Here is a 24,879-nt window from a genome sequence, read left to right on the forward strand (position 1 = left end):
CTGCCCGACCAGACTGTGACTTAACATGGACTAAATTTCCTTCCACATGTGAGGAACAGATAATTTATTATGCATTTCTTGTGTTACTGTATGCAACTGTCTTTCTAACCCTGGAGTCACCATGATTGTTTTGAAAGAACGCTCACTACAAAGCTGGTGATATGACAGTGAATATTGTAATGTAGGAATGTGTCACTCAAAGCCTCTCAAGCTCGGGGGGTCAAACTCATTCATAATCATCTTTGTTTCCCATCTATCATGTTTTACAGTGTGCTGTAGGCGCCAAGACTACAACTGGTGATTCTTCCTATGAGTGGTTGCCAGAGTAAAACTACTGTATTTTCTGTATGTGATTCGTGATCTGTCATCCCCCTGCGGTGACTGATTGTTTTGCTTTGAGTCACAGTACATTTTGCGATAAGCAAACACATTTGGAGCTTGTGCACAGCTTGGCATATTCCGCTTGATTGGAAGGCAGGGTACACTTTTTTCACAGAGCACTGAGCTGAAACAATTGATGGATGAGTAATTTATTCTACGGAAATGCCAAACATTCACTGGTTGTCGCAAGTGAAATCTGAGGATATTCTGCTACTGTCCATCACTGACTACGTCTACATACACACTAGTATTCAACTGTTACTCCGTATATGACAATATTCTGAATTTGATGCGGGGTATGTAAACATATATCCTGTTTTGGTTTTCCGAATTGGGTCTTTTCATGAATGTAGCATTTTACCATTAAAGACATGTGTGATATGCTGATATGTTCGAGTTTTAGAAGCAGTCTTTGTACATATAGACAGCACATTGCAGTATGCTTCTCAATAGGGGATTTTACTGTTTGTAAAACATGGCTCTTGCCTGTTTATGCTAGATGGAGATGACAATGAATGATGGATTTTACTAGCTGCATTGATACTTTACTAGTCTTGTATTTCTCAGCTACCAGCTCTCAAGTGAGAGCAATATAACCTCTTCTCTACTTCATCAGTTTGGGGGAGGTAGCGCTTCTGTGTTATAGTGTATCATCCGACACAAATGCAGCTCAGAGACAAATTATTCTCGCTGCGAATTGGGTGACCTCAGTTTCTAGACTCCTACCCCTCAACACGCACGTTCATTACATCCAGCTGTCGTCTCCTTTCTGAAATTTTCTGTTTTCTGGAGCTTCCATTAGCCCTCTGTGTGACCCGAGACAGATCTGATCACTCACTTCATCTGTTTGTCATGGTTGTGGCTGTCTGTTGGAATAAAAATAAATTGTCAAAGGAAGATTAGAAAGAAATGACTGCCAGTCGGGCTGTATTGTATCTGTCTGCCTCTGTCTCTCTCTGTCCCACCCTGCAACCTTAGGTCAGTGCCTCAAGTATTAACAGCAGCTGTCTAAATGGATACACAAAACGTATCCAAACATCCCTCCTCTCAGGGGAATTCACTTACTGCATGTATCACCTGATGTAACATCCAGCCCTACCTATATTCTCAAAATCTTTCCCAGAGAAAGGCGTGTCAGATGTTTCACAAAACAACCCTGAACAAAAGGCAGAATGTCACATGGCAGCCAGCAGGGATGCTGGCAGTTTTTTGGAGCGATAACAAGCAGAGTAAAGAGCAACAGCAGTGAAAGTCACCCGAGCACTTCCTCCTCTTTCTGAGATGACACAATGGCAAACATAGGAAAGCGGAAGCAGAGGTTCACTGCTGGGGTTAAAAAAGCAACACGGGACACGATGCCCCTCAGAAGTACAAAAGGATTTCACTATCCAGCTACACACACATCCAGCAGTTCAGACACATGATAGAACTGTGAGCTTCAGTGATTTGTAAACATATGGTTGTGCTGATCTCTTTACAGGAAGAGTCAAACCGCATATATGTGGGAATAGGTGTGAACTGTAATGCTGGAGCAAGTGGAGCTAAACTGAGGAAATAATGATGATGAAACACCATAGTTATTAATTAGGGATGCTCCTAATGACTCCTAATGAGTCTAATCCCCACAAAAAATCGTGAAGCTCAGAAACCTTGCACACTGAGTCCGATGCATTTTATTGTTGTGTTCGTTGTGAAAATGTCCTCCTTTGCCTCTCTCCACTGGAGTTACCTATCTGGCTGACATCACTCCCTCTCTTTCTTGCATTTGGCACTGCAGCTGCATGAAGGGGCGGAACTGTCCTCCACATTCTCCTCCTCTTCTTCATCATCCACCTGAAAATTACTATAATACCTGTTGACAGCGAGTTGTCTGAGTTACGAAATGATTCTGTGCGCCCCGTTCGTCCATCTTGTAGCAGCTGTGTCCTGCCGCCACATTTCTTCCCTGATTCTTGGTCAAACGTCTCTAAAGGCGGATGTGAAAAACGCAGAAAATCGAACCTGTTCCAAATTTTTAATGACAAACTCTGTGTGAGGTTTTATTTATTTTTAGATGTGCGACAATTTCGGATTAAAAAAAAAATGGTCTCAGTGGGCAAAGGACTTAAATCACCTGACATTTAAATGGAAGTTTAAGCTTAGACTAAGTAAGAAAACACTCTGAAAACAATCAAAACTGGGGACAACTTAATCTGTAGGGTGAATTAACATTGTCCAAAAAACACCATGTGTATTAAGAGCTGTTGGAAATTGTTAATAACATTTTTTTTAATAACCAAATCCTATTTTAAATGCAGCTAAAATGTGTGGCACTTTGCACCGTGCAGTATGAACCTTGTCCAACAAAACATCTTATTAATTAAAAGTGGACAAATATTATTTATGTACTGAGTAATTAACATCCTGACTCATTTCCAAAAGCTCAACATATGCACACCCATGCAGTAACTCTCTCATGGATGAGTGTGCACACAAATTGGCACACAAACACACACACACCTGAGGCTTCTCAGGATCTCCAGTGTGCCCTAGAGCATTTCTCATTCAGCCTAGCAAGAAGATATCAAGCCAGCGCCAGTGCAAGTGTGTGTGAGGCTTGGACATACTGTACTTTCCACACTGAACGTCTGGGGACAGCTGCAGAATTGTAGATATCTTAATAATAAGGTTAACCAACCAGTATTTCTGGGGTCAGCTAGAAAGAGTAGAAACCTTTAATTGACTAGTTGACTAATCATGCGCATCCCTATTATTCATAAATGTTACATTTTATCAAATGTTACTATAATAATAATGATAATAATGACTATTTAACATCTTTGATTAAAAGTTACAAACTGCTGTACGGACATAAAACAGCATAGCAATGAAAAACATGTCGATAACAGACTAAGTATCAGGTAGCAGAGCAAGTATTACTGAATGCTGAAAAAGCTCATTGGATCATATCCCAAATTACACAGGTAATGCCTTAGAATATGCAAGCAACATACTTTTTATCTGGATCTGAAATGTTATGGACCCTTATTGTTGTGTAGCTAAGCATCATTGTTATTGCACCACCACAACACCTACAGAAATGATTGTAATGGGAGCACAATGTAAAGCCATTGTTGATTTGTGCTATCATTATGTCCGTTTTTCTCTTGTGACTTGTTTAAACGGTAATACCTCCATGCTTGAACGCAGTGTAATTTGTTACCCATTAGATTTAGTCAGCAGTGCAAGAGAAGAAATACATCACTTTCTTCATGAGAAATGAGTTGTGTCCAGCGCGGTGTAAAAATGCTCAGCAATTTCTGCTTTGACAGGAACAGTATAACTATGTGTTTATGTTCTTTGCTCAGTGGTGTGGAAACAATGTTCCTTATATAGCTGGAATGCAACAGAAACACACTGCACACTATACTGTATACATTACTGTGCACAATTTGGCAGGATTCATTTAAAAGCTAAATCCACATTTGCAGGGTTCGTCTGTTCATGGTTAGGCTGTCTTCTCATAGGAAATGTTATCGGGGCCTCTGTTGCTCTTGGCTCCAAAAGTGAAATGTCCATTGTTAATGGATGCTTTTGTTTCTGCCGCCCACAGAAGGAAGCTTGTACTTATGCTTGACTCTAATACTCCTCACCTTGTGACCCAAACTGTCCATTTATCCTAATCCAAACCTCTCTAGCCATACCATAAACATCAGGGCTACAAGATAGACAGGAAACTCATATACTGGAATTTAATGTTGGCGTTAAATCTTATGTGTGTTGTTGTTTTTGTTTCTACAGTGACGAATAAGAAACCCTCCCATGTATCCATCACCAAGGTGAAGCAGTTCCAAGGATCGTCCGCTTTCGTAAAAAGGTCGCAGTGGACAATCGACCAGCTACGGCAGGTCAACGGCATCGACCCGAACAAAGTATGTCCTTTAGATTCCCCTTCAATCATTGCCTTTGCCTCAACACAGTTATGAGCTAGACAACTAGATGGTGACGGTGTTTCCAACACATTCTCACTCTGACCTTGTCACATATTGATGTTTGGTCATGGACTTTCCACGTCCACATACGGAGTGCAAGGTACCCTGGCTGTATTGGTTGTTGACATTTTGAGACACCGTGTCAAGTTCTGCCCGTTACATGCATTGTCTTCTTTCAGATACACTTCCGTTTTCACAGGAGATTTAACCTTTACATATAGTCTCTTTCAAAATAAAAGCACTACGTTGGTACAGCACCGCAAATTGACATTGTTTTTCCTTCAACAACAAACACATGGTTGGGTTCAGGCAACAAAAGCATGTGGTTAGATTTAGGAATAAAGAACAAGGTTAGGCTTTAGACTCTTACGGGACGCGAACAACACTCTCTTGGGTGAAATGTTTGTTGAACCCATCCACTACCCCTCTGGCCTGCCCCAATCGCACTTTCACTGCCTTAACTTTCGTCCTTGTCCCGCAATGTTTCCCCCTGATGTTGCCGGGCGCCGGTAAAATATAACGTCAACTCATGCCGACGTTAAAGGACGCCTTTTTTGTTAGTTTCTAATGCCGCGAGTCACTGCCCAAGTGCCGGACTTTGACAACTTCAGAGTGAGAATGGGGGCCTGTTTTCACTTCCAGTAATGGCCCACTCTCACACTGACGTACAAATTGGGAGATATTGATCATATGATTGCAATGAAACAGCATGTTTCTCCGTTTTTTTTTAATACAACATTTGATAATAAAATGCTGTTTAAAATAAATAATTTAATAGACTATTGACAATTTATTTGTTTGGTTGTGAAATGGTCGCAATCAGACAGCCACATTGTGACATCCACTCCAAGTATAAAGACTCAACGTCCATTTTTTATATATGAAAAACATGTTCATGCTAGCTATGTACATCTTCATATAAATGATAAATTATATAAATTAAAACAAATTACCGGGCGTGCTTGGAAGAGCCAGAAAGCTTAATCCAAGCTGTCTTTGGTCGCACTTCTGAGAAGTTTGCTTCCTGGGTTTTTTTGCCAGAAAGTCAGGTGACATAGTATAAAGAGCGGCAAAGTCCACGTAGATAGACAGATGTGGTGGATGAATGTGCAAAGCTCGAGATTTTCATCCAGAGACCTGTGTGAGTCATCGTAGGTTATTATTTGTTCATGTTAATGTCATTTTTTGATGTTGCTAGGATGCTCAGGAAGGATGTCCAGCAGAGGGCTGAGTAATGTCCCAGATGTTGGTGCCACTTTGATTTTGGAACCATTTATTTAACAATAACAGGACGTTACGATTGGACGTTCAAACAATGGTCATTTAACATTTCAGTGTTTGCTGGGAAATAACTATTCATGCCCCCTTTCACCATTTCTTTTCCTGAAAGCTGTTCCTTTTCCCTGACACATATATCCCTCTGACTGTCATTGCTTTCAAGGACTGTCCAGAGTTTGACCTGATGTTTGAGAATGCATTCGACCAGTGGGTGGCTGGTTCAGCAGGAGAGAAGTGCACCTTCATCCAGATTCTTCACCACACCTGCCAGCGCTACAGCTCAGCGCGGAAACCAGAGTTCGTCAACTGTCAGTCCAAACTGCTGGGGGGTAAGACAGCTTTAAAACAAAACAAAACAAAAAAACACTACTCACCGTCCTTTGTTTAATCTTTCTGTTCAGAACACAGTGGCTCTGCTGCGCCAGACTCACTGCTGTCACACTGTGCTGTAAGCCAGTTTGAATCTGATTATGTATGATGACAACCAGCACCTGGTGCGTATGAAAATGCATGCTTATTCCTCGTCCTCGTCCTCCTCAGCATCTGTCGAGTGCTCTGCTGAAGTGAGGTCAATGAGAACGTCCAACCAAATACATCAGCTGTGATTCAAAGCATCTGACACAGATCAACTGGTTTAAAGCACATTGAAATACTCGATGCAACACTAAAATAATTACCCCTGATTTATGTGATGTTGACACATTTCACTGTGTGCTAGAAGTGTGAGACTTATTATTTTCACTTGGTTTCCAACCATTCAGAATAACAATAAACATCAGAGTGAGAGCTGTAACAGTCAATTAAAAGCTAACAACCCCCTTTGAAAATAATTTCAGCAGAACTAATATGTGAAGACAGGCTGATCAAACAAGTCAAAGCACAACTAATTCCCAAATGTTTAAGACATGTAAAGAGTGAGTGTAAAATGGCGTAATTGGCTATTTCCTGGCCGCAAATTGTGTGTTTGATGCACATGAGGTTAAGGGTTCTGGTGCTTTCCTTTAGAGAAATGCCCAGTAGGCAATGCAGCATCCTGAGCAGTTTAATCAGCTATTGATTTCTTTACCCCCAACCCTTATCTTTGGAGGTTGGGGGTAAACTCTTTCTCCTTCTTTCAACCTGTTGTATTATTCATGGAATTATTTATGGAAACACAACCCTGATTCTGCCTCCTGCTGCATGTCCATCTGCCCCTTGTGAGCAAGAATCAATCACCAGAGATTGATATTTACAGAGATGTTGGAGCATTACAGAGAGGCGAGACTAAGTGAAATGCGTAGAAAGACATTAAAGTTACTGGCAAATTTCTCACTTTGCGTGTGGGAACCCACTATCTACTCATTGATTATAAAACTGCCGGCTCTCTTCAACATTCTCTTAGGTTGCCTTGACCTCCCTCCCACTCTGGAAACCATGTCCATATTTAACTCATTTAAACTGACCCTGGTGCATATTCTAATCTCTGCATGTGTAGGTGGGGAAGGTAGTGGTGTCCCCGAGAGCACTGAACACGGAGGTCTTTAGAGTAGGATGGATTATGGAGTGCAAATGTTGAATATCAACCACACGCCTCCAGTAGATCTGAAAATTACACTAAGAAGCCCTGTAGCATTGTTCTTGTGGATGATTATAAGACACGTAGCGCTGCCCCTGATATATAATGTGCTTTTAATAGAAATGAATGTACCCATAAAAACTACATGTCCTAGGGTTGGGCCAGCTGCTGTCAAGTGGTATATCATAAGAAAGAGCCCATGAATGAGACTGTAGAGACTCCCATGACCTTTTACCTGCAAAGTCTCATCTCATCACCCCAAAAAAGACATGAATTTTCTAGTTAACAAACACAATGCGCACCATGAGCATCTTTCCCTCTTCCAGCTCTACTTGATTTCCCCTAATGTTGCTTGCTTTGGCTCACAATAATTTGTGCATGGCCTGTCAGACAAAGTGGCTCTGATAGTCCATTTATAAACAAATACAATATTATGTTAATCACGAGGTCATATTACTTATTACTAATGCAAGTTGGATGTAGCTCTGTGACGCTGACAGTACAGGTTACTAATGTGGGCTACTGTTTAATTCTGCCAGAACGTTTTATAATGACAAATGCTGGTTCAGCTGGTTTGCATGAAGTCAGACTGGTTTAAGCTCCTTCACTGGACCATACTAGCAAAATCAAAAATCAACTCTACTGTCCTTTTTGAAAAAAACAGTGCTGTGGTTTTTGTAGTGACAGCTACAGTGTCAGTCGAGCTATTGACACCTCGCTGTAAGTCCATCTGGCCAATGATCTCATAATGAACTCCTGACTCTCAGTGAGTACGGGACACTGTGTGTGATAGACTAAAAAGTTGACAGTTCACCACGCACATTGTGACAGGACAAACAGAGAGGAAGCCAGCCTGCTGCCAACTCTGTCTGCTCCAGTTTAAGTCTCACACCAGTGCAAAACAAAAATCATGACGCTGCTCAGGTGTGGGACCATAACTGTGGGAGACACTATCTGCAGAATCCTCCAAGATGGCAGCCTCCAGAAAACACAATATATAAATAGTCAGTGCACATAATTCTGGGTGAACGCTATCGACACCGTTAGTAAGTACCCTTGATGGACAAGTATGTTTTGCCATACAAAGATAGGGAGCATGTGAATGAACATGATATTAGTTGTCAGTTCTCCCATGTGTGTGCTAGGGCTGTCATCACAATGTCATCAGCAGCTTTTTTTCCACTTGAGCTTAATCTTGCTCCCATGCTGATAATGCTACAACAAGAGCTCCTGTCACTTGGGCATTGAAAATGCAGCCAGCAGCCAGCTTACCCATGCGTTGCATCCATGAGGTAATATTGTAAACGGCGGTATCATCCCGAGTCTCACAATGTTAAATATGTGATAGGCACCTATATAAAATTAATTAGAGTTGATATCATGATGCAAAACCATTGAAGTAACACTCTAGTGTTCAGTACCCTCTTAATAGCTGGTATAACTCTAGGTGAAGTGATACCGCAGAGTTTAAGACTTAGATGCACAGGCCTTGTTTTTGATCCTTGGTTGGGCATGTAATTGGTCCAGAAATAAAAGCAGCTAATTTGCTGATTGCCTTGTTATCAGTGCCGACTTGGGCGGCTGCCCACACTCATATACTCTGCGATACCCCAATTCCCACCTGAGCTTTTCCGTCTTACTGGCACACATTCATGACTTGATTCTAAACGAATTGTTAAATCAGTAAGCTAAGTGGATGCTTCCAACCTCTCAGCATTAGACAAACTGGTCTCCTAGTAGTTTTGGCTAAATGCTCCGTGTGAAGTTTACTCTCAGGGAGGTTTAAAATTAGTGGCTGGATTAATAATTAAACAGTAACCAGTTTCAGTTTTGTTTTGGTGCATGACATTTACAACCAAACCCTCAACACCTAACGTGTGATTGAATAATCAAAAAACGGTAACCACTTTTGACTAATTTCAAAATTATGTCACGTTTTTAACACCATAGCTGACTATGACATTTGATATTCTCTCATCACAGAAGACCAAGATGTAGATTCAGTCATTTTCCGTTGCAAGGTCTATTTGAACAAAAAGAGGAAAGAGTTTGTTGCATACCATGGTCATCTACTAAGACGAGGTAAGCCGGTGATACCTACTTGAACTAAATTTATGAAGTTGTATCTCTTACTAAAAAGTGTCCTTACCGAAATCAAGGTGGTGAACAAGGTGTCTCTGTTAGATAGGTGAATCCCCTGCTTGCAAGTTATGAGTTCCAGTAGTGGTCAGGTTGGATAAGAGACCAATAAAAAGTGGCAAGCAAGAGCAAACATGCTACCACAGCCCAAAACATTTCCATTAGGAGAAATGGGTGCAGCTTCAAAAGTAATGTCAAATCAAAAACACATACAAAAATGTGCTTCAAATGGAATACATGCTGCAGAAAGCCAAAGCTAATACATTCATTGCAAACACACAACAATGCAATGTCAAAAACATACAGACCCTAAAAACAAATGCAACATAAAAACGCTGCATGTTCGTCAACACAATGGGAGTTCTCCAGGCCTCCATGGGGAGCACAGAGTGGAATAGATTAATTTTCAACCCAAGAGAGAGACACCAGATGAAAGAGTGTGTTTGTGTTTGAAGCTAGAAGAAAAGCGGAGTAAAGAAGCAACATAAATAGGTATGTGTTGTGTTTTAGATTTCGCTGTACAGTGTTATAGAAGAGCAGCATATTTACGCTCCCCCTAGAGGACTAGAGAACTTGGGTCGTTGTTGACTGGATATGTAGCATTGTTGTTGTTTTTGGAGTTGTGTTGTGTGATTTTGACTTTGAATAGTGTCTGTATTTGCAGTGTGCTGCCTATTAATGTATTTGTTTTGGCTTTATGCAGCATTTGTGTAAGTTACCATACATTTCTGTTGTTTTTGTTTTGGATTTTCATATGGACTTTCAGTGGACTGCCCCCATCTAAGCTGGGAAGAGTTACTGTCCCAAGTGAAGAAGTTCAAGGATCTCAGGGTATTGTTCATGGGTGAGGGTAAAATGGAGCTGAGTTGGAAGGGAACGCTCTTGATTAACCAGTCCATCTACGTGCCAACCCTCAACTTTGGTCATGAGCTTTGGGTAGTGACCGAAAGAATGAGATCATGGATACAAGCAGATGAAATGAGTTCTCTCCATGGGGTGGCTGGGCTCAGCCTTAGAGATAGGATAAGGAGCTTGGATATCCAGAGGGAGCCTGGAGTAGAGCTGCTACTTCTTCGCATTGAAAGAGTCCATTTCAGGTGGTTCTGGCATCTGATCAGGATGCCCCCTGGGTGCCTCCTGGTAGAGGTCTTTCAGGCACGTCCAACTGGAGTCCCGGAGTAGACCCAGAATATGCTGGAGGGATATTTCATCTGGCAGGGGAACACCTCAGGATCCCTCAGGAGGAGGTTGAAAGTGTTACGGGGGAGAGGGGCATCTGGAGTACCTTGCTCAGCCTGATAATCCTGCGACCTGGCCCTGGGTAAGTGGATGGAAACAGATGGATGGTTTATGTAGTTCTGAACTGGCATCGTTCCTAAAGCTGCAGCACACTTCTTCTAAAGGAAATGTATTGGGAAATAGTAGAATGTTTGCCCTTATTGGCCACTTCACCAACATTATCTTGCAGTGAGCAAATTTTAAATAACCATCTACATCTAAAGGAGCACTGGTTGGCAGATACGCCTCAAAAAAACTACAGTACACTACTGACTACAGTAAATTGGGTCATTCTGCAAAGTTGGATTTTAAAAAAGTTTAATATAAAGCCTGTCCTCTTTTGCCTCTTAAACTGAGGGCTCCGCTCTTGGCTCTCAGGGACTGAAGCGACCTCTGTGTTGTCATTTTTAGGAATCTACTGTAGTTAACATTTACACACACAGAGCTTGCCTCTGTATGCACCCAGTGAGCACGAGGTCAAAATGTCCTGGGTTTGTGTTGTTACTGTGGGTGTTGACTACATGCTGAAAGGGATTTTAAGTTTAAGGTTATGTGAGTTATGTTCACTGTCCTTGCCCCTCACTGTCACACTGTGTGTGCAGAGTCACTGACTAATACGATGCAGAGGTACATCACAATTTGACACATGAGGACAGCACAGTGATGAAGTGCTTCTTCCTCAGTACTCTGTTCTTCTGTACAGCATTTCACAAATTAACATTTAAGCTCAGACAAGATTATAATGATGGAAATTATGGCTGTTTAATGCATTGTGTGATGCTGACATTTATCTGCTGATTAAAGCCACTGAGAATGGGCTGTTCATGAATACCTAGTAGCTGTTAGAGACTGTGGTACATTCAGTGCAGACTGTACCATTTTTGTACCCATAGGTGATCTTAGTGCCTTTTTTAACCAGCATGACAGTGACTAAACTAAAGGCCGACTGAGCAAGCAAGGTCAAGCCTTTCCCCTCGTGAAAGAACGGCAGGGTCTGAGTGATATCCTTGCTTCTCTGAGTGGTTAACCAAAGGGTTGAAGGAGTCATTCAGGCTATATATCCACCTCCTCACTTCAAAGTGAGCATCTGTAGGATGCATAAATATGGACATTAAACTGGATCAAATGTAGTTCAAGCACATGGGAATAAACACGATAATACAGATTAATGTCCTAATGACTGTATAGGATCATTTGTCGTGAACCTCAGCCCTGGATAACAATTGAGTGATAGCACAATTGAGTGTATGTAGGTGGAAATGAAGATAGCTTGTGACTGCTGGTGCAAGTCGAGGTCCTGGATGCCAGTGAGGGTTGGAACAGGGAGGAGCAGCATTGTGATGGTTAGGAGACAATTATATGATAATAGGCATATACAGTAGGGTGTATAGACAGTATATATTTCACAAGGAGGGAGTGGTATCAGGGAAAAAAAGTACATAAAATAAATAATAATAAATAATGAATAATGAATAAATAAATACAAAAAAATAAATGATTTGGGAAGGACGTAGAGAAAGGGAGAACTACCCTGTATAAAAGGTTTGGGAGTGACCATTAAAAGAGAGGAAAGAGAGAATTAACTGTTTGGGGAATAACTGCAGGAAGACTGTGGAGAAAAGGGACTGGATGAAAGGTTATAGAAAAATAATAGGTGTCTGTCAGGAGTGCCGGAGGGAGGTGCCCTTCCAGGTTGAACCTCTGCTATAGTTTCATTATGCTGCTGCGGATAATGTCAAGATTTGCATTAATGAAACTGCAGCGGGGGTTTATCTTGTAGCAGGAGCTGCATAGCTGTGTCTTTAGGCCCCGAGATGACGATTACATTAGCCATTTCATGTTGAATTTTTTTCTCATTTTATACATCATTATTTTATGCATAATCTATTTGAAATGGTGAGGAGCATCGGTGCTTGAGCCTCTGCTTTATTTATTGACTTGCCTTTCTAGTTTTCAGTGTTTAGGAAACTGACTCTTGCAAAATAGCAACATATGAACGATAAAGAAGAAGCATTTTGTTCCCGTTATTTCTGTTTTCATCTTGTCAGTTAGGAAAACAACAGAGAGATTAAAGGGATAGTTCTGTTTTTTTGAAGTGTGGTTGTATGAAGTACTTTTATATCCATCAGGGTTTTACCTACAGTAGATAGAAGTCGGCATGCATCCAATTTGAAGAGGCAGACAGGAAGCAAAGCCATGAACGGCTGTGGATGAAAGACATCCAATTACAGCTGACTGATATCTTTCCCCTCTGCCATAAATATCAGTCTGTTATAGTTGTGGGAAAGTTGATCATTTTGGTGCAGAGCTGCCAGACCTTTACACCTGTCCCACGGACGATAGGCCTACACACTTATTAACAGTGCCTGGAAGAATATCAGCTCTGCACTCAGGATTTTAAGTAAATAGGCTACGATGTGTTGCTTGTCAAGGTTGCTTAGCAACCGTAGACACAGCCTGCCTCCGCGCTCTTGAAAGCTGGCTCAAAAAAGTAGCGCCCAGCACCCAACGCTGCATGTGTACAGGCCCTTACCCTTGCTGTCAGACAGCCCTTCCAACAGGGAACTGAAGCTGTGTTATCAGTGCTCTCTTTAAAGCCACCAGACTCCAGTGACTAAAACAGTAATTTTACCTTGCAGAAAACAGGAGTTGCTGGTCTACTGCTGTCTTGGACAGTTAGTCTGTTTATGTTACCCCAGGAAGGCTAGCTCGTCACCTAGGTGGCAGCTAATGGGGATCCTTTTAATAAGTAAATAAATAAATATTGTGTAACTTTGTGGTTTAAAGTGTGGCAATATTAAAAATACAAATTGAAGTGCTTTCTTGATCTTTACTTTCTTAGTTTGGATTCACCAAAGTCAAACAGTGGAGACTAGGGATGTCCCAATCCGGCTTTTTCACTTTTTCACATACCGATATTACAGCCTTGAGTTCTGGCCAATACCGATCCGATCCAAGCGCGTACTATACATATTCACTTATTTTGTTGTCAGTCATGTTAGAAAAGGTTTGATCAAGCAAAGGATAACTACTTAATCAGGTTAGTTAGAATGATCCACAACAGTTGGTATGAGAAACTGACCTGTTTATTGTTAACAGGGTTAAATAAACAAACTTTAAACTTGAATATTAACATTTAATAAAAAAAATATAGCTGGTTTGCTTTGGCTGCTTTGGCCCCTTAATAAATAGAAAATGAATCAACACAAGAAATCTTTAAAATGTCTAACAGTGAAATTAAAATAGCTGCAAGACTCCACACACTTGTGCTTTGGCCCCCTAATAAATAAAAAAAAGATTAACACCACAAGACATTGTTGGCATTTAACAAACAATGCAGCCTTTCCTTTTCAGTTATTTTAGTAGTGTTTTTGTAGTCCATCCATGGCTCCTGTTTCACTAATTGTGCCCAAAACAATGCCATTAGTGCTCTTTACTTTAAACAGTAAGAGTGTAAACCAAATTTATTAACCTTTATTTATACAGGTAAAATCTCATTGAGACCCAGGGTCTCATTTACAAGAGAGACCTGTTCCAGGTAGGCAGCAGCAGAACACAAAGTTACAGACTAACTGAACATACAGGAGACACAACACAAAACACAAACATTAAAGTAGTATAGTGCAAATTACAAAGTGCAAAGAAAAATAGGATTGGTTAAGCACATGTGCAGACCCCCACAGACTGTCTCATCAGCCTTCCTACAAGCAATTTGAAGTCCCCTAAAGGAATAAAGCTGGACAGCTTCAGCCTCTGCTGGAGCGTGTTCCAGGTTGCAGGCGCAGCGTAGGAGAACACCTTCTTGCCAAGTTCAATACGGACTGACGGGATGACAAACTCTCAAAAAACCAGAGCAGAAAACAAATAGTCAGTTAACTAAATTGACCGCTACTCTTCCTACCCTCTGTGTATCTGCGACTGCATGCTGGCCTGGTGGATTGATAGTAAGAGCTGGAGCGGATCACTGGAATGGACTGCTTAAATCACGGCGCGCTGGGCTGGCCGGAAAAACTGGCACGGATTCCGTGAAAAACTGGATCGGAGTTCATGGATCAGCATTTTTCCATGCAGTCCGATCCGATGCCGATGCCCGTTTTTTGCTAATATCGGCGGCCGATACCGATCCGAATGTCGGATCAGGACATCCCTAGTGGAGACTGATGGCTTGAAGAGAGCACAGATAACGGCTTCAGTTCCCTATAGGAAAGGGCTGTCTGCCAGCAAGATGAAAAGTACAGATACTGATTTTTTTGGTGTCTAAAATATGTTTTGCTGCCATGTCCACAGCAGTACATTGCTCAGTCTCCGTGGCTGCATTCCTTCCTGTGGCTTCAAACTGGGAGCATACCGACTGTCATATACTGTAGGTACACTGACGATGGATAAATACCTCAAACAACCTCACTTAAAAAATAAAAAAAACTATCTAGGAAGAATGCTTTGCTTTATTCAAACAGTTTTTCAGCCTTGGCCTTCATGCCATCATGATGATTTATTGTGCTCAGCCCTTGTCAGCTATTTACTTTAGAGCTTCATAGCTCCACTTCAGAAAGTGCTGCTGTCACGCACACACATACACAGAGCTAAAGAAACTTCTATTAAAGCAAAGATAAATGAAAAGATGTGATTCTATCACAGTAGCACTCAAATTGTAAATACAGATGTGGTTTGGGTGGAATTTATCACAAAATAGCAGTTATAACATGGAAATATATTTGAAACTGTTTTAATATTCCTCGCACACTTTGTTTATTTTCATGGCTGCAGGTCTTCTGATAACTTCTAGAAGCAGGAAAACGGACTTTGTTGATTTAGGCTGAAAATACTGTTAATATCGAACACTCTGAAACAGCCACATTTGATGTGATTGTGTATTTATTTAAAATCAACCCTTATTTGTATATGATATTTTCCCTTTTGTTTTTTTAGTACTGTTGACTTGAATTTCAGAGCTATTTTTTGTGGGGTTTTTTTATGCTGCTTACTCCTTAGATCGACATGCTTTTGTGCTTGTACTTAACACTTATAAAGTAATAATCATGTTGTATGTCCTCTCTGTGAACTGGAAGTACATATCTCTATGGTAAAGTTAGCGATGAGATGTTTTAATTTGCCCGTCTCCTAACAGCATAAACTCGGAAAATAAGGCCCAGGTTGAAAATAACAGCAATTACTGAGTACTTCAGAGTCAAGAGGCTCTGGATATGTAGGTACAACTCTGAGTAGGGCTGGGATCACTCACAGAAATCCTTGACAGAATACTTTATGCATTTCTTTGGATGAATAACAGCAGCCTAAAGCCCTCTGGTAATATCAGGGTAATAAGGAGAATTTCTGATGGAACTTGGTGAAGTGCAGATAAGTATGTGCTGCTCGCTAATACTTAAAAGAAATTATCGTAAGACACTCTCTCCCTTCAAACACCCACACATATTATACCCCACAGCATTATGCTAGCACAGTGATAACATGATCATGTGTGCTGCCAGAGTGGAAATATTAAAGGTGCTGTAGCATGTTTAAAAGGATTTTTATGCGTAGGTGTGTTTGTTCTTGAAGTTCCAATTTAATCAATCCCAAATGCAGAACGAGTGAAATGTGACTTGGCTGTCAACGGGGTGAAGTGTATCTGACAAATTCCTGTTGATAACCATCATCTTATTTTCTTCAGCACCACAGCAGTGCAGCCTGTAATCTCCAGCTTACAGCAAAAATGGAAAAGGAGGGGCTGACTTTGAATGATCTTTCCCCTTCCTTGTTATGTTTGTCTTTGCTCACAGTTTGTATTTTCTGGGATATTTTGTTGCCAGAAAACAACTTGGCTTTTTGCTCAGTCTCCATTGTTAAAGAGACCCTGGCTTGACATGATATCATGGGGTATAACAACAAAATTCCTCCTGCATTGTTGAGAGAGGCGTGTTAGGGAGGAGCAAAGATTGGCCTCGTACTGCAGCTCATTCTTAATCAACAGTGTAGGTTGACAAAATAGTCACAGATTTAAAATAACTAGTGCAAAAATGTCATTACAGAAAAAACTTTAAACTCCTGCACCATTAAAATGACTGTAATAATACCAGTAAATGTCCTAAGTAATATAAAAGCGACGCTGTTATCCCCACTGATAACAGAGCTGATCAGCTTCTTTAAGTTAAGAGACTCTAAAGCTCACAGCGATGGCACCACATAACATAATCTACTCCTACACATCTTTCATTCAGCTCCTGATGCTGGAGCCTTTTCATAAAGCTCTCCAGAATGTCTCCACCCTGCCTTTTACTGTAATTACATTCTCCACTGGGGGAGCCCACGCTGCAGCCCGCCACACATCTCTGAGATCTGGAGAAGAAAGGCACCAGAGAAAGGAAAATTGTGCACAGACAAATGAAGGGAGATGTTCTCTGCGTGCCTGGTGTGGAGGGGTTGTGAGAGTGGGGGTGATATTGAGGATGATGGTGGTATTACTGACCGGGCTCTTCCCGAGGAGGAGCGGATTAAGAGGAATCTGTCTGAAGGTGAAAAGGTCTTATCCTCTCTAGTGACGACCTAAAGCTGCCAGAGAAAGCGTTTTCATTTTTTCCAAATAGAAGCAGAGCATGAATGTGTTTTGCCGACGGAGCTCTGTGGCCAGCTTCTGTGCTTCAGAGTGCCTCAAAACGCAGAAGCCACTTGCAGAACTATTTTTGTGATAATATTCTTGACGATTTGACAAATTATTAAAATATATATATATATATATAAATATGTATATTATTAATTTAGATATAGTTTTATATTTTAACCTAATAGTCTGCCTTCAAATATTCAGTAAAGAACATTATCTCTCATTTCTTTAATTTGTAAATATCAACAGTAACTCAGAGTGAGAATCAGATTCTGTATACAATATTAATAGTTCTACAAAATAAAATCTACCACAAATTACACATTTAAACAGCTCCTAAATACAAAAAATGTCCCCTGGATCTATATCTATAAATCAACAGGTGATCTCCTTCTTTTAGCAAAATCCTAAATGATTGAGTTATTTTTTTCCCACCTGGACCTTTATGCTCTGCCATTTCTCCTCTAATCATCACGCTGTAACCTGTGACAGGCTGCTATGATACCACAACTATCGCACATTCACATTTATGTAGTTTTTTGTCGAGCCGCGAGCGTCATGTAGGTTTACATTACCAAAGGTTTATGACAAAATCACTTTACAACACAGACTCCAGTGTTAGAATTATACCAGTATTATCATGAGCAAGATGATATGGCACACCCCTGGCATTATCATGAATTTGTACTCCATAGCACTGCCATAATTTGGTCAATACCCTATAGAGTCCTGAGTTCAGTACCCAACCCTAATGTAAATCAAAATCCACTTTTGCAATGTATGATAACTATGAACTTTGCTTTGATTATTGCTGCAGGATTCCTGGTTAAACAGTAAATATTTGTGGCTTTACGCTGAATTCCATATGTGCTGAGGACAGATTCTAATATTTAAACCTCTGACTAAATGAAAAATGACTCCCGACAGGTGTGAAGCTTATTTCATCACCGTTCCAGATGTATTTGTCATGTGCAACGTGGCCCGCAGTCTGTGTTTCATTTACTGTAATCTGTGGAAACTTGACTGAGGGAAAGCCTCGTGTATGCATCTGTTTCCATTTCCTTTTGTGTGCGTAGCCATGGGGATGAACATCTATACATCCATCTGTGTGTCTGCGGCACAGGCTTGTCTTTACATAAACCGCTTTGACTTTATCAAGTTAACTTCTTTCCGAAGGAACACCAGCTGGCCTCGCCGTCTGCTTTTGGGCTGTCATATAGCCCACTGCAGTAGAGCTGTACCAATTATCTGTCACTCAGCCTACCTGCCTTGATGCCACGGGACATACACTCACTATATTGCAGTTTCCTGTGGGAGTAGATAGAATCGGGCTTGTCAAGTCTTAATACAGCAGGTACCTTCTAGCTTTGCTCTGCCTGTTCCTTCCCCTCAAACTCATTTACTGTGTATCCGAGGATATAGACCCTGGAAAATCGAATCTAGCTTATCTTTTCTCTGGGTGATTTTCTTTTTGTGTTTTTGTACGTTAGGTAAAGGAGTTGACCGTGTAGTTGTGGGTTTTCCTGGAGTGGCTTGGGTCATCACCAGATCAATTCTTCAAAGATTTATATTTTATTAGACAGAATTTTATGCTCTTAGTCATTTTTTGTCACATTTGGGACCCTGTGTTTTTCGCTCCGGTGTTAGAATAAAAATGACTTGCCACCACAGATTGAATTTGTCTGTTGACCCACCAAAGGTAGATGTTCTCATGGGCAATAAGCGTCAACTTCAAAAATCAATGCATATTATTTCCCAAACTGCTAGAAGTGACAGATTAAACCCCACAACAGTGCAACTGTATTGTCGACAGAGAGAAAGCTGCAGGACAATTGCTGTTCTTAGTCTGGATGCCAGCGTAGCACATAACAGCAGCACTCCTGACGTGCAGTAGATTAATGGCTTGTCAGAGGAAACATCCGCAGGGCTGCCTCAGCTATCGGTGAGATGTGTTCTCTGTCTTATATCCATGACTGGGTCTCCGGGGCTGCCCGATGCAGCCGGGCACATATCCTCTCTTTATTACACTACAGTTTAGAGGAGAGGAGAGCAATCACAGAGCTGGCACCGCAAGTTCAACATTGAAGAAAAGCAGTGCAGAATGTCACCGGGAATGACATGCCTTCCTAAAAAGAGACATTAAATCTGCTGTTGCATACTTTGAAGTCTGAAAAGGTTAATTTCACTTGATCTTTTCCTTGAAGTAAATTAACTTTGAGGGAATCTTATTAGCAACCTTCCCACGTTGCACCTGATGGAAGCCATTTACTTGTTCATGTTTGTCTCCCAGCATTAACACCAACGCTCAGGGTCACTGATGTAGCTACAGGCATCTCATTTGTTAAATTCTGGTGTTAAACAAAGCACATCATAATCTCTCTCCCCTTTCTTTCTCTCCTCTTTTGGGTCTTACTTTACTTCTCTTCCTCACTTCACTCCGCTCTGTCTCGCTTCGTCACTCCCTCCCTTATCTGCAGGTAACAGTATACTACACTCAGCTGCGGACAGTGTGACAAGTGCTGTACAGAAGGCCAGCCAGGCTCTGAATGAGCGCGGCGAGCGATTAGGTCGGGCCGAGGAGAGGACTGCAGACATGATGAACAGTGCTGAGCAGTTCGCTGTTACTGCACACAAGGTGAGGCACCGTGTTAGCAAGACACTGTACTTTACAACGCATGACCTCAGGGTGTGCTTACTGTATGTATATTAACACAGCTGACTTCATGTGTTATGAAACATCTAGACATTTTAAAGTCATTATTAGTCCAGCTAAAGGATCAAACATTTTACTTAAACCTGAGGATATTTGTAGGAGTTGCCTCACTGTGACTCTCAGCTGTGTTGCTCTCTGCTCTGCAACGATAATAGTCTTTTCCTTCCTCCCTCATTTACTCTGTCGTTTGTTGCGCCTTCTCCCTCATCCTCCATCTATCCCATATCTCTTGTTTGTCAGGAAAACTAATTGCATGCTCTTTAATGAGGCTATTAACATAATATGATTGTTTTTACTGCAAAACAAAAGAAAAACCGCATTGCTTTGTAACGAGCGCACCTGATTATGATCATCATAGCTGTCGTCCTAATGGCACACAGTATATCACACACCCCTGGGCTCGCAGCTCGGCTTCTTGCGTGACATTAGGCGGCCCTTCTGCGCTGTCATGTTGTTAGCAGATAGCCCTCGCTGATGTCAATGACTTTAATCGTATAGCCACCCATTGCCGATTGAAATGACTTTTTTGAGCGATACGTAAAGCCATACTGGTGATGGTGGGATAATTGAAAGACATTTAAAGAGCCTTCTTACTGCTCACAGATGAGCTTCCCCACCGTGATGTATTGCAAAAACTGTGATAAGCAAAGAAAAATGCCTTGGCTCTGCTGGTTTCAGGAGAGATTGACTGTAGAACCCCCGTGAAGACTCACTCATTTGCTGGCGTTTATCATTTCACTCGCTGCCATTAGCTTTTTTGTGTGTTATCACTTATCATTTGTCTTGCACGTTATTATCAGAGCTCATAATGTTGCATGTCAGAAGCCCTCTGTCGGTGGCTTTACAGATGCATAAAGAAGTCATTACTGGTAGGATTAACAAGACAGTCTGCATTTTATCCATCACATTTTTTTGTCTGACGATGGCTCCACGATGGCTTGTCAGGATCGAGCCATCTGCATGTGTTGTTAGCAGCTCGTCTGCAGTGCTGCGAGAGGGTCACCTTGAGTCTTCTTCCTCTTAGCTCACTTCTGCAATCCCATTTCTACACCTCACTTTGTGACAGCAGCCAATTTCGCTGCTCAGTTTCAAGCATGACTCTAAAATTCTGTGCGCTGCTCTACTGCCCCCACTTGCTCAATCTGTAGAATTCAGTTCTCCTCATTCTACAGCTACATACTCAGTTTGCAGTGTGTGTGTGTGTTTGCGCGCATGCTTGTGTAAAAGTGTGTCTCTCATCCTCATATCTCCATACCCCGTAGCTTTGTACTTGATTGGTGGCCCTGGTCATCTCTTTAACGAGCCTCCAGCCAAGCCCATTAGAACCCTTGTTAATGAGATAAATGAAGTTGCCTTGTCATTGCCTGAATAAAAAACACCATGACCCCTGGCTGCCTGCCACCACTTGAATAATAAACCTTCCCTAAGAGCTCTTCCTCCCTTGTGGAACAGTACTTAAGTAGTCAGATCTCTGCTTTACTAATTTTACTCCCTAATCTTGCTATTGCATGTAGTGCCGCATCTGTAGTTCTCGTTTCTCATTAGATAGCATTTTCAATGATTGGTTTCAAAATGCTCATGATATTATTCTGCAACCCCCACCCCATTTTTTTTCAGCTTGCCATGAAGCACAAGTGCTAGACCACTGCCAAAACCAACTGGGCTGGGGGGGGTTGTTACCAGTCGCTGTACAGGAGAAGGATTCCAGATTTTATTCTTTTTAAAAGATTTAATATGATTACTATTTGTTAACAATGTTAACATTTTAATGTTTTGAGTTGTTGTATTCTGGTGCATCCTCTGATGGTGACGCATCGAGCACGGGGGGGGAAGAGAGGTAACCGACGCTACTTCAGACTGTCAGCAGAATGTTTCATGCTTCTGTTTGCCAAAAAAATAAAGTCACAAGCCACACAGCCATGACGGTATCAGATAACCACGACCACTCAACACACTTTTCATATGCTCAGATACTAATGTGAGAGTGCTCATGCCAACAAGTCATTATCAGCAATCACTCCAAGACAAGGAACAGCTTGTCTCGCCGGTTATTAATTGTGGAGAGTTATTTATGAGCACTGCAGTGATTAAACAGTCTGATTTATGAGGGATGGTGCCTCTCATAGGTTTCACAGGTGTGACTTTGCATTGTAAAGATGGCCAAGATTTTCTTACCTGATATTTACCCAGGTAAATATTTTAGAAACACATTTGTTTGAGGGGGAGAACATTAAAGGGTACCTTGTATTTTTTAACCTGGACCTTATTTTTCCATGTTTTTGTGTCTATGTGACTGATTTTTTTTTTTTTTTTTTTTAAATTAATCCAGTACTGAGCGACAGCGCTGCAGCCAGGAGTGGAGCAACTAAGCATCGCCAATTTACGCCCACTAAAAGTGCTTGTGTTTGTCACTGACAGGCTCAGATTGTTATTAAAAGTGTGTCTGACAACATATGGAAAGAGTCACTATAGAACTTTACATTTTTGTTAAAGAGTAGGATCTTTTTGTTCACCAGAAACAGCCCCAAAATCCCATTAGCAAATACACCAGACTCCATTTAAATAAACAGTAATTTTGCTGTGTATAGAGGCGGCATATCTTCACACCTTACTGGGTGAATTAAGGGTTTATTCAAAATAGAATAGAGGTGATGATTGTTGGAACAGTGGAAAAATGAACCACGACATCTTTTGTGAGTTTTGTTTCAATGAAGTGTATTTTATGATTATAAAACTGCTGTTTTTTTAAATGGAGTCTGGTGGGTTTGATGATAGCTATTTGGGGCTGTTTCTGGTTAAACAAAAATGATCTTGCTCTTTAACAAGAAGGTCCATCTCTGTAGGGATCCTCTCCATAATGTTGTCAGACACTTAAAATCACAATCTGCCTGTCAGTGGCAATAACAGGCACTTTCAGTGTTTGTAAATTGCAGCTTATGTCGTCACTGCTGGCTGCAGCTGTCTTGCTCAAAACTACACCAGTTTCAAAAACTGTTCATCTGATTAGTCACTTAGACACAAAACAACAAGGGTCCAGGGGCCGTATTCACAAAGCTTCCTAGTACTAAGAGTTGCTCCTAGTGATGAAATTCTAAGATACAAGTTACTCACAGAGCAGGTTAGCCCTTAAAAGAGCTCCTAAGATGAAGGACTGTTAGGAGCAGGGAGAGGGACTTTTTACGAAACTAAAGAGTTTCTGAATGAGAGGAGAAAATAGTGGAAACACAAAGAGTTCGGAGAAATATTCTCCAAACACTGTATGACAGTGAGTAAATGTTACAGATTAGATCATGCAGGGATATTATGTGTGGTTGATGTCATTAGCGTTGTGCACGTATTTCCCACATAACGTTTTAATGCCAGAAATAAAATGATCACAACGCTAAGATATTTGGAAAACTGGAAAAATGCAACAGTGCAGCAGTGATGACTTGAGTCTGTCTCAACCTTCCATCAGCAAAGTGATCGCACTAACAATGAGAACACTTTCACAGTCAGCAGTTCATTTCATTTCCACTGGGTGTCCACACCTTGCAGGATCACAGAAGGGTGTGTATGTGACAACCAATCACATCTGTTAAAAGAATGCATCACACCTAGCAACAGGGTCAACCACACCTCCTCAAAGTTTCTGTCCCTTCCTCGCTCCGAGTTGCTCTAAGAGCTTTCCTAAATCACTCCTAAGCTAGGAGTCCATACTAAAAATTTTTCATCTAAGTTAGGAGCTCTCTGAGAGTGTTTGTGAATACGGCCCCAGGTTGATAGATACTCAAGTAACCCTTTATCTCTACCCCTAAACATCAATAAATCCAGAAGTTTCAGTTCAATGTTTCCATCCTTTGATTCTTGGACATGCAGTCTTACAGTCTGTTGTTCTGTCCATCATTTCAAAATGTATCCAACAGTGTTAGTCAAAATGTTTTCAGCACATCATTTCATAAACTGCATATGAGACTGAACAGAGTGGTTAGTGTGACACAATATATATCAACCGTGAAATATTTGAGTCCTCTGTTAGATTTGTCTATCATTAAAAAACAACCAAAACTACATGGAATACAGTTGCCAACATTTTTTGAAGTGTACTTGAAGAACTCTGTTTTAAAAATAAGCTTTTTAAGTATAATAATTTATGTTAAATTCAGTAAACCAGCTTCTGCATTGTAAAAAGCAAAATGTAATTCTTCTAGTACTATTATCTCAGTGTCTGTAGAGCTAATCTGTCCCATTAACACGGGATGTTTTAAAATGACTCCCAGCTGTATTTCAACTTTGAACATTTAGTAGTCATACCTTACGCTTTTTGTATAATTTGGGTCATTAATTATAAAGATGTGTATACTGATAGATAAAGGACACAATGTCTCAAATAGCAGCAGCAGTGTGTAGTAGTTTAAATTTTGTGTCAGTGCTCTCACACTGACTGTAACTATGGCTTCCTCACTGGCAGATATCGCCCTCACAATCGAGATGTATTTGATTCTTTTCGTATTTTGAATTTTATAATTCACAATGTTACAATGCACTGATAACCTTATCTCGCAGAGCACTGTTGAGTTCATACTGAAACGTTCCAGTTGCCTAACTCTTGGTGTGCTTTTATTCCTCTCTCTAACACTTTGGATGTTTATTGTTTTAATAAAGAAATATATATAACAAAACTTCTTGTCAGTGTCCTTTTTTATGACAAGCTTTAACAGTCAGAGGATACTCATTTATTTTGTGGGGTGTTCTTTATCATTGTGATATTTGTGTGTTTTACTCACATAGATTTTCTCTACTCATAAACAAGCTGAGAGGGAAACACAGCCATTATTACGAATTCCAATGTTACTTCCTTGGCCTAGAAAAGTTGAATCAATAAAAGTGAACATGAGCTGTTTCTCTCAAAGCCAGAAACCAGAGAAGTAAGTCTCAAACTTGTGGTGTCATCAAGTATAACCAGGGTGTCTACAGGTCTTTA

At 40.9% G+C, this 24,879-nt stretch overlaps 1 protein-coding gene across 1 annotated transcript in view; it reads left to right on the forward strand.

Annotated features, from left to right (window-relative positions):
• stxbp6 (syntaxin binding protein 6 (amisyn)) overlaps window positions 1-24,577 on the forward strand; it is a 94,460-nt gene extending 69,883 nt beyond the window's left edge. The window contains exons 3-6 of the mRNA XM_049595804.1: window positions 4,162-4,292; window positions 5,794-5,959; window positions 19,681-19,838; window positions 21,534-24,577. Coding sequence (XP_049451761.1) covers window positions 4,162-4,292; window positions 5,794-5,959; window positions 19,681-19,838; window positions 21,534-21,557 — 479 coding nt within the window. The 3' untranslated portion in view covers window positions 21,558-24,577. The remainder of the gene's footprint in view (window positions 1-4,161; window positions 4,293-5,793; window positions 5,960-19,680; window positions 19,839-21,533) is intronic.
• Window positions 24,578-24,879: the final 302 nt, after the last annotated feature.

This window comes from Epinephelus fuscoguttatus, linkage group LG14 (assembly GCF_011397635.1).
Source record: "Epinephelus fuscoguttatus linkage group LG14, E.fuscoguttatus.final_Chr_v1".
NCBI lineage: Eukaryota > Metazoa > Chordata > Actinopteri > Perciformes > Serranidae > Epinephelus > Epinephelus fuscoguttatus.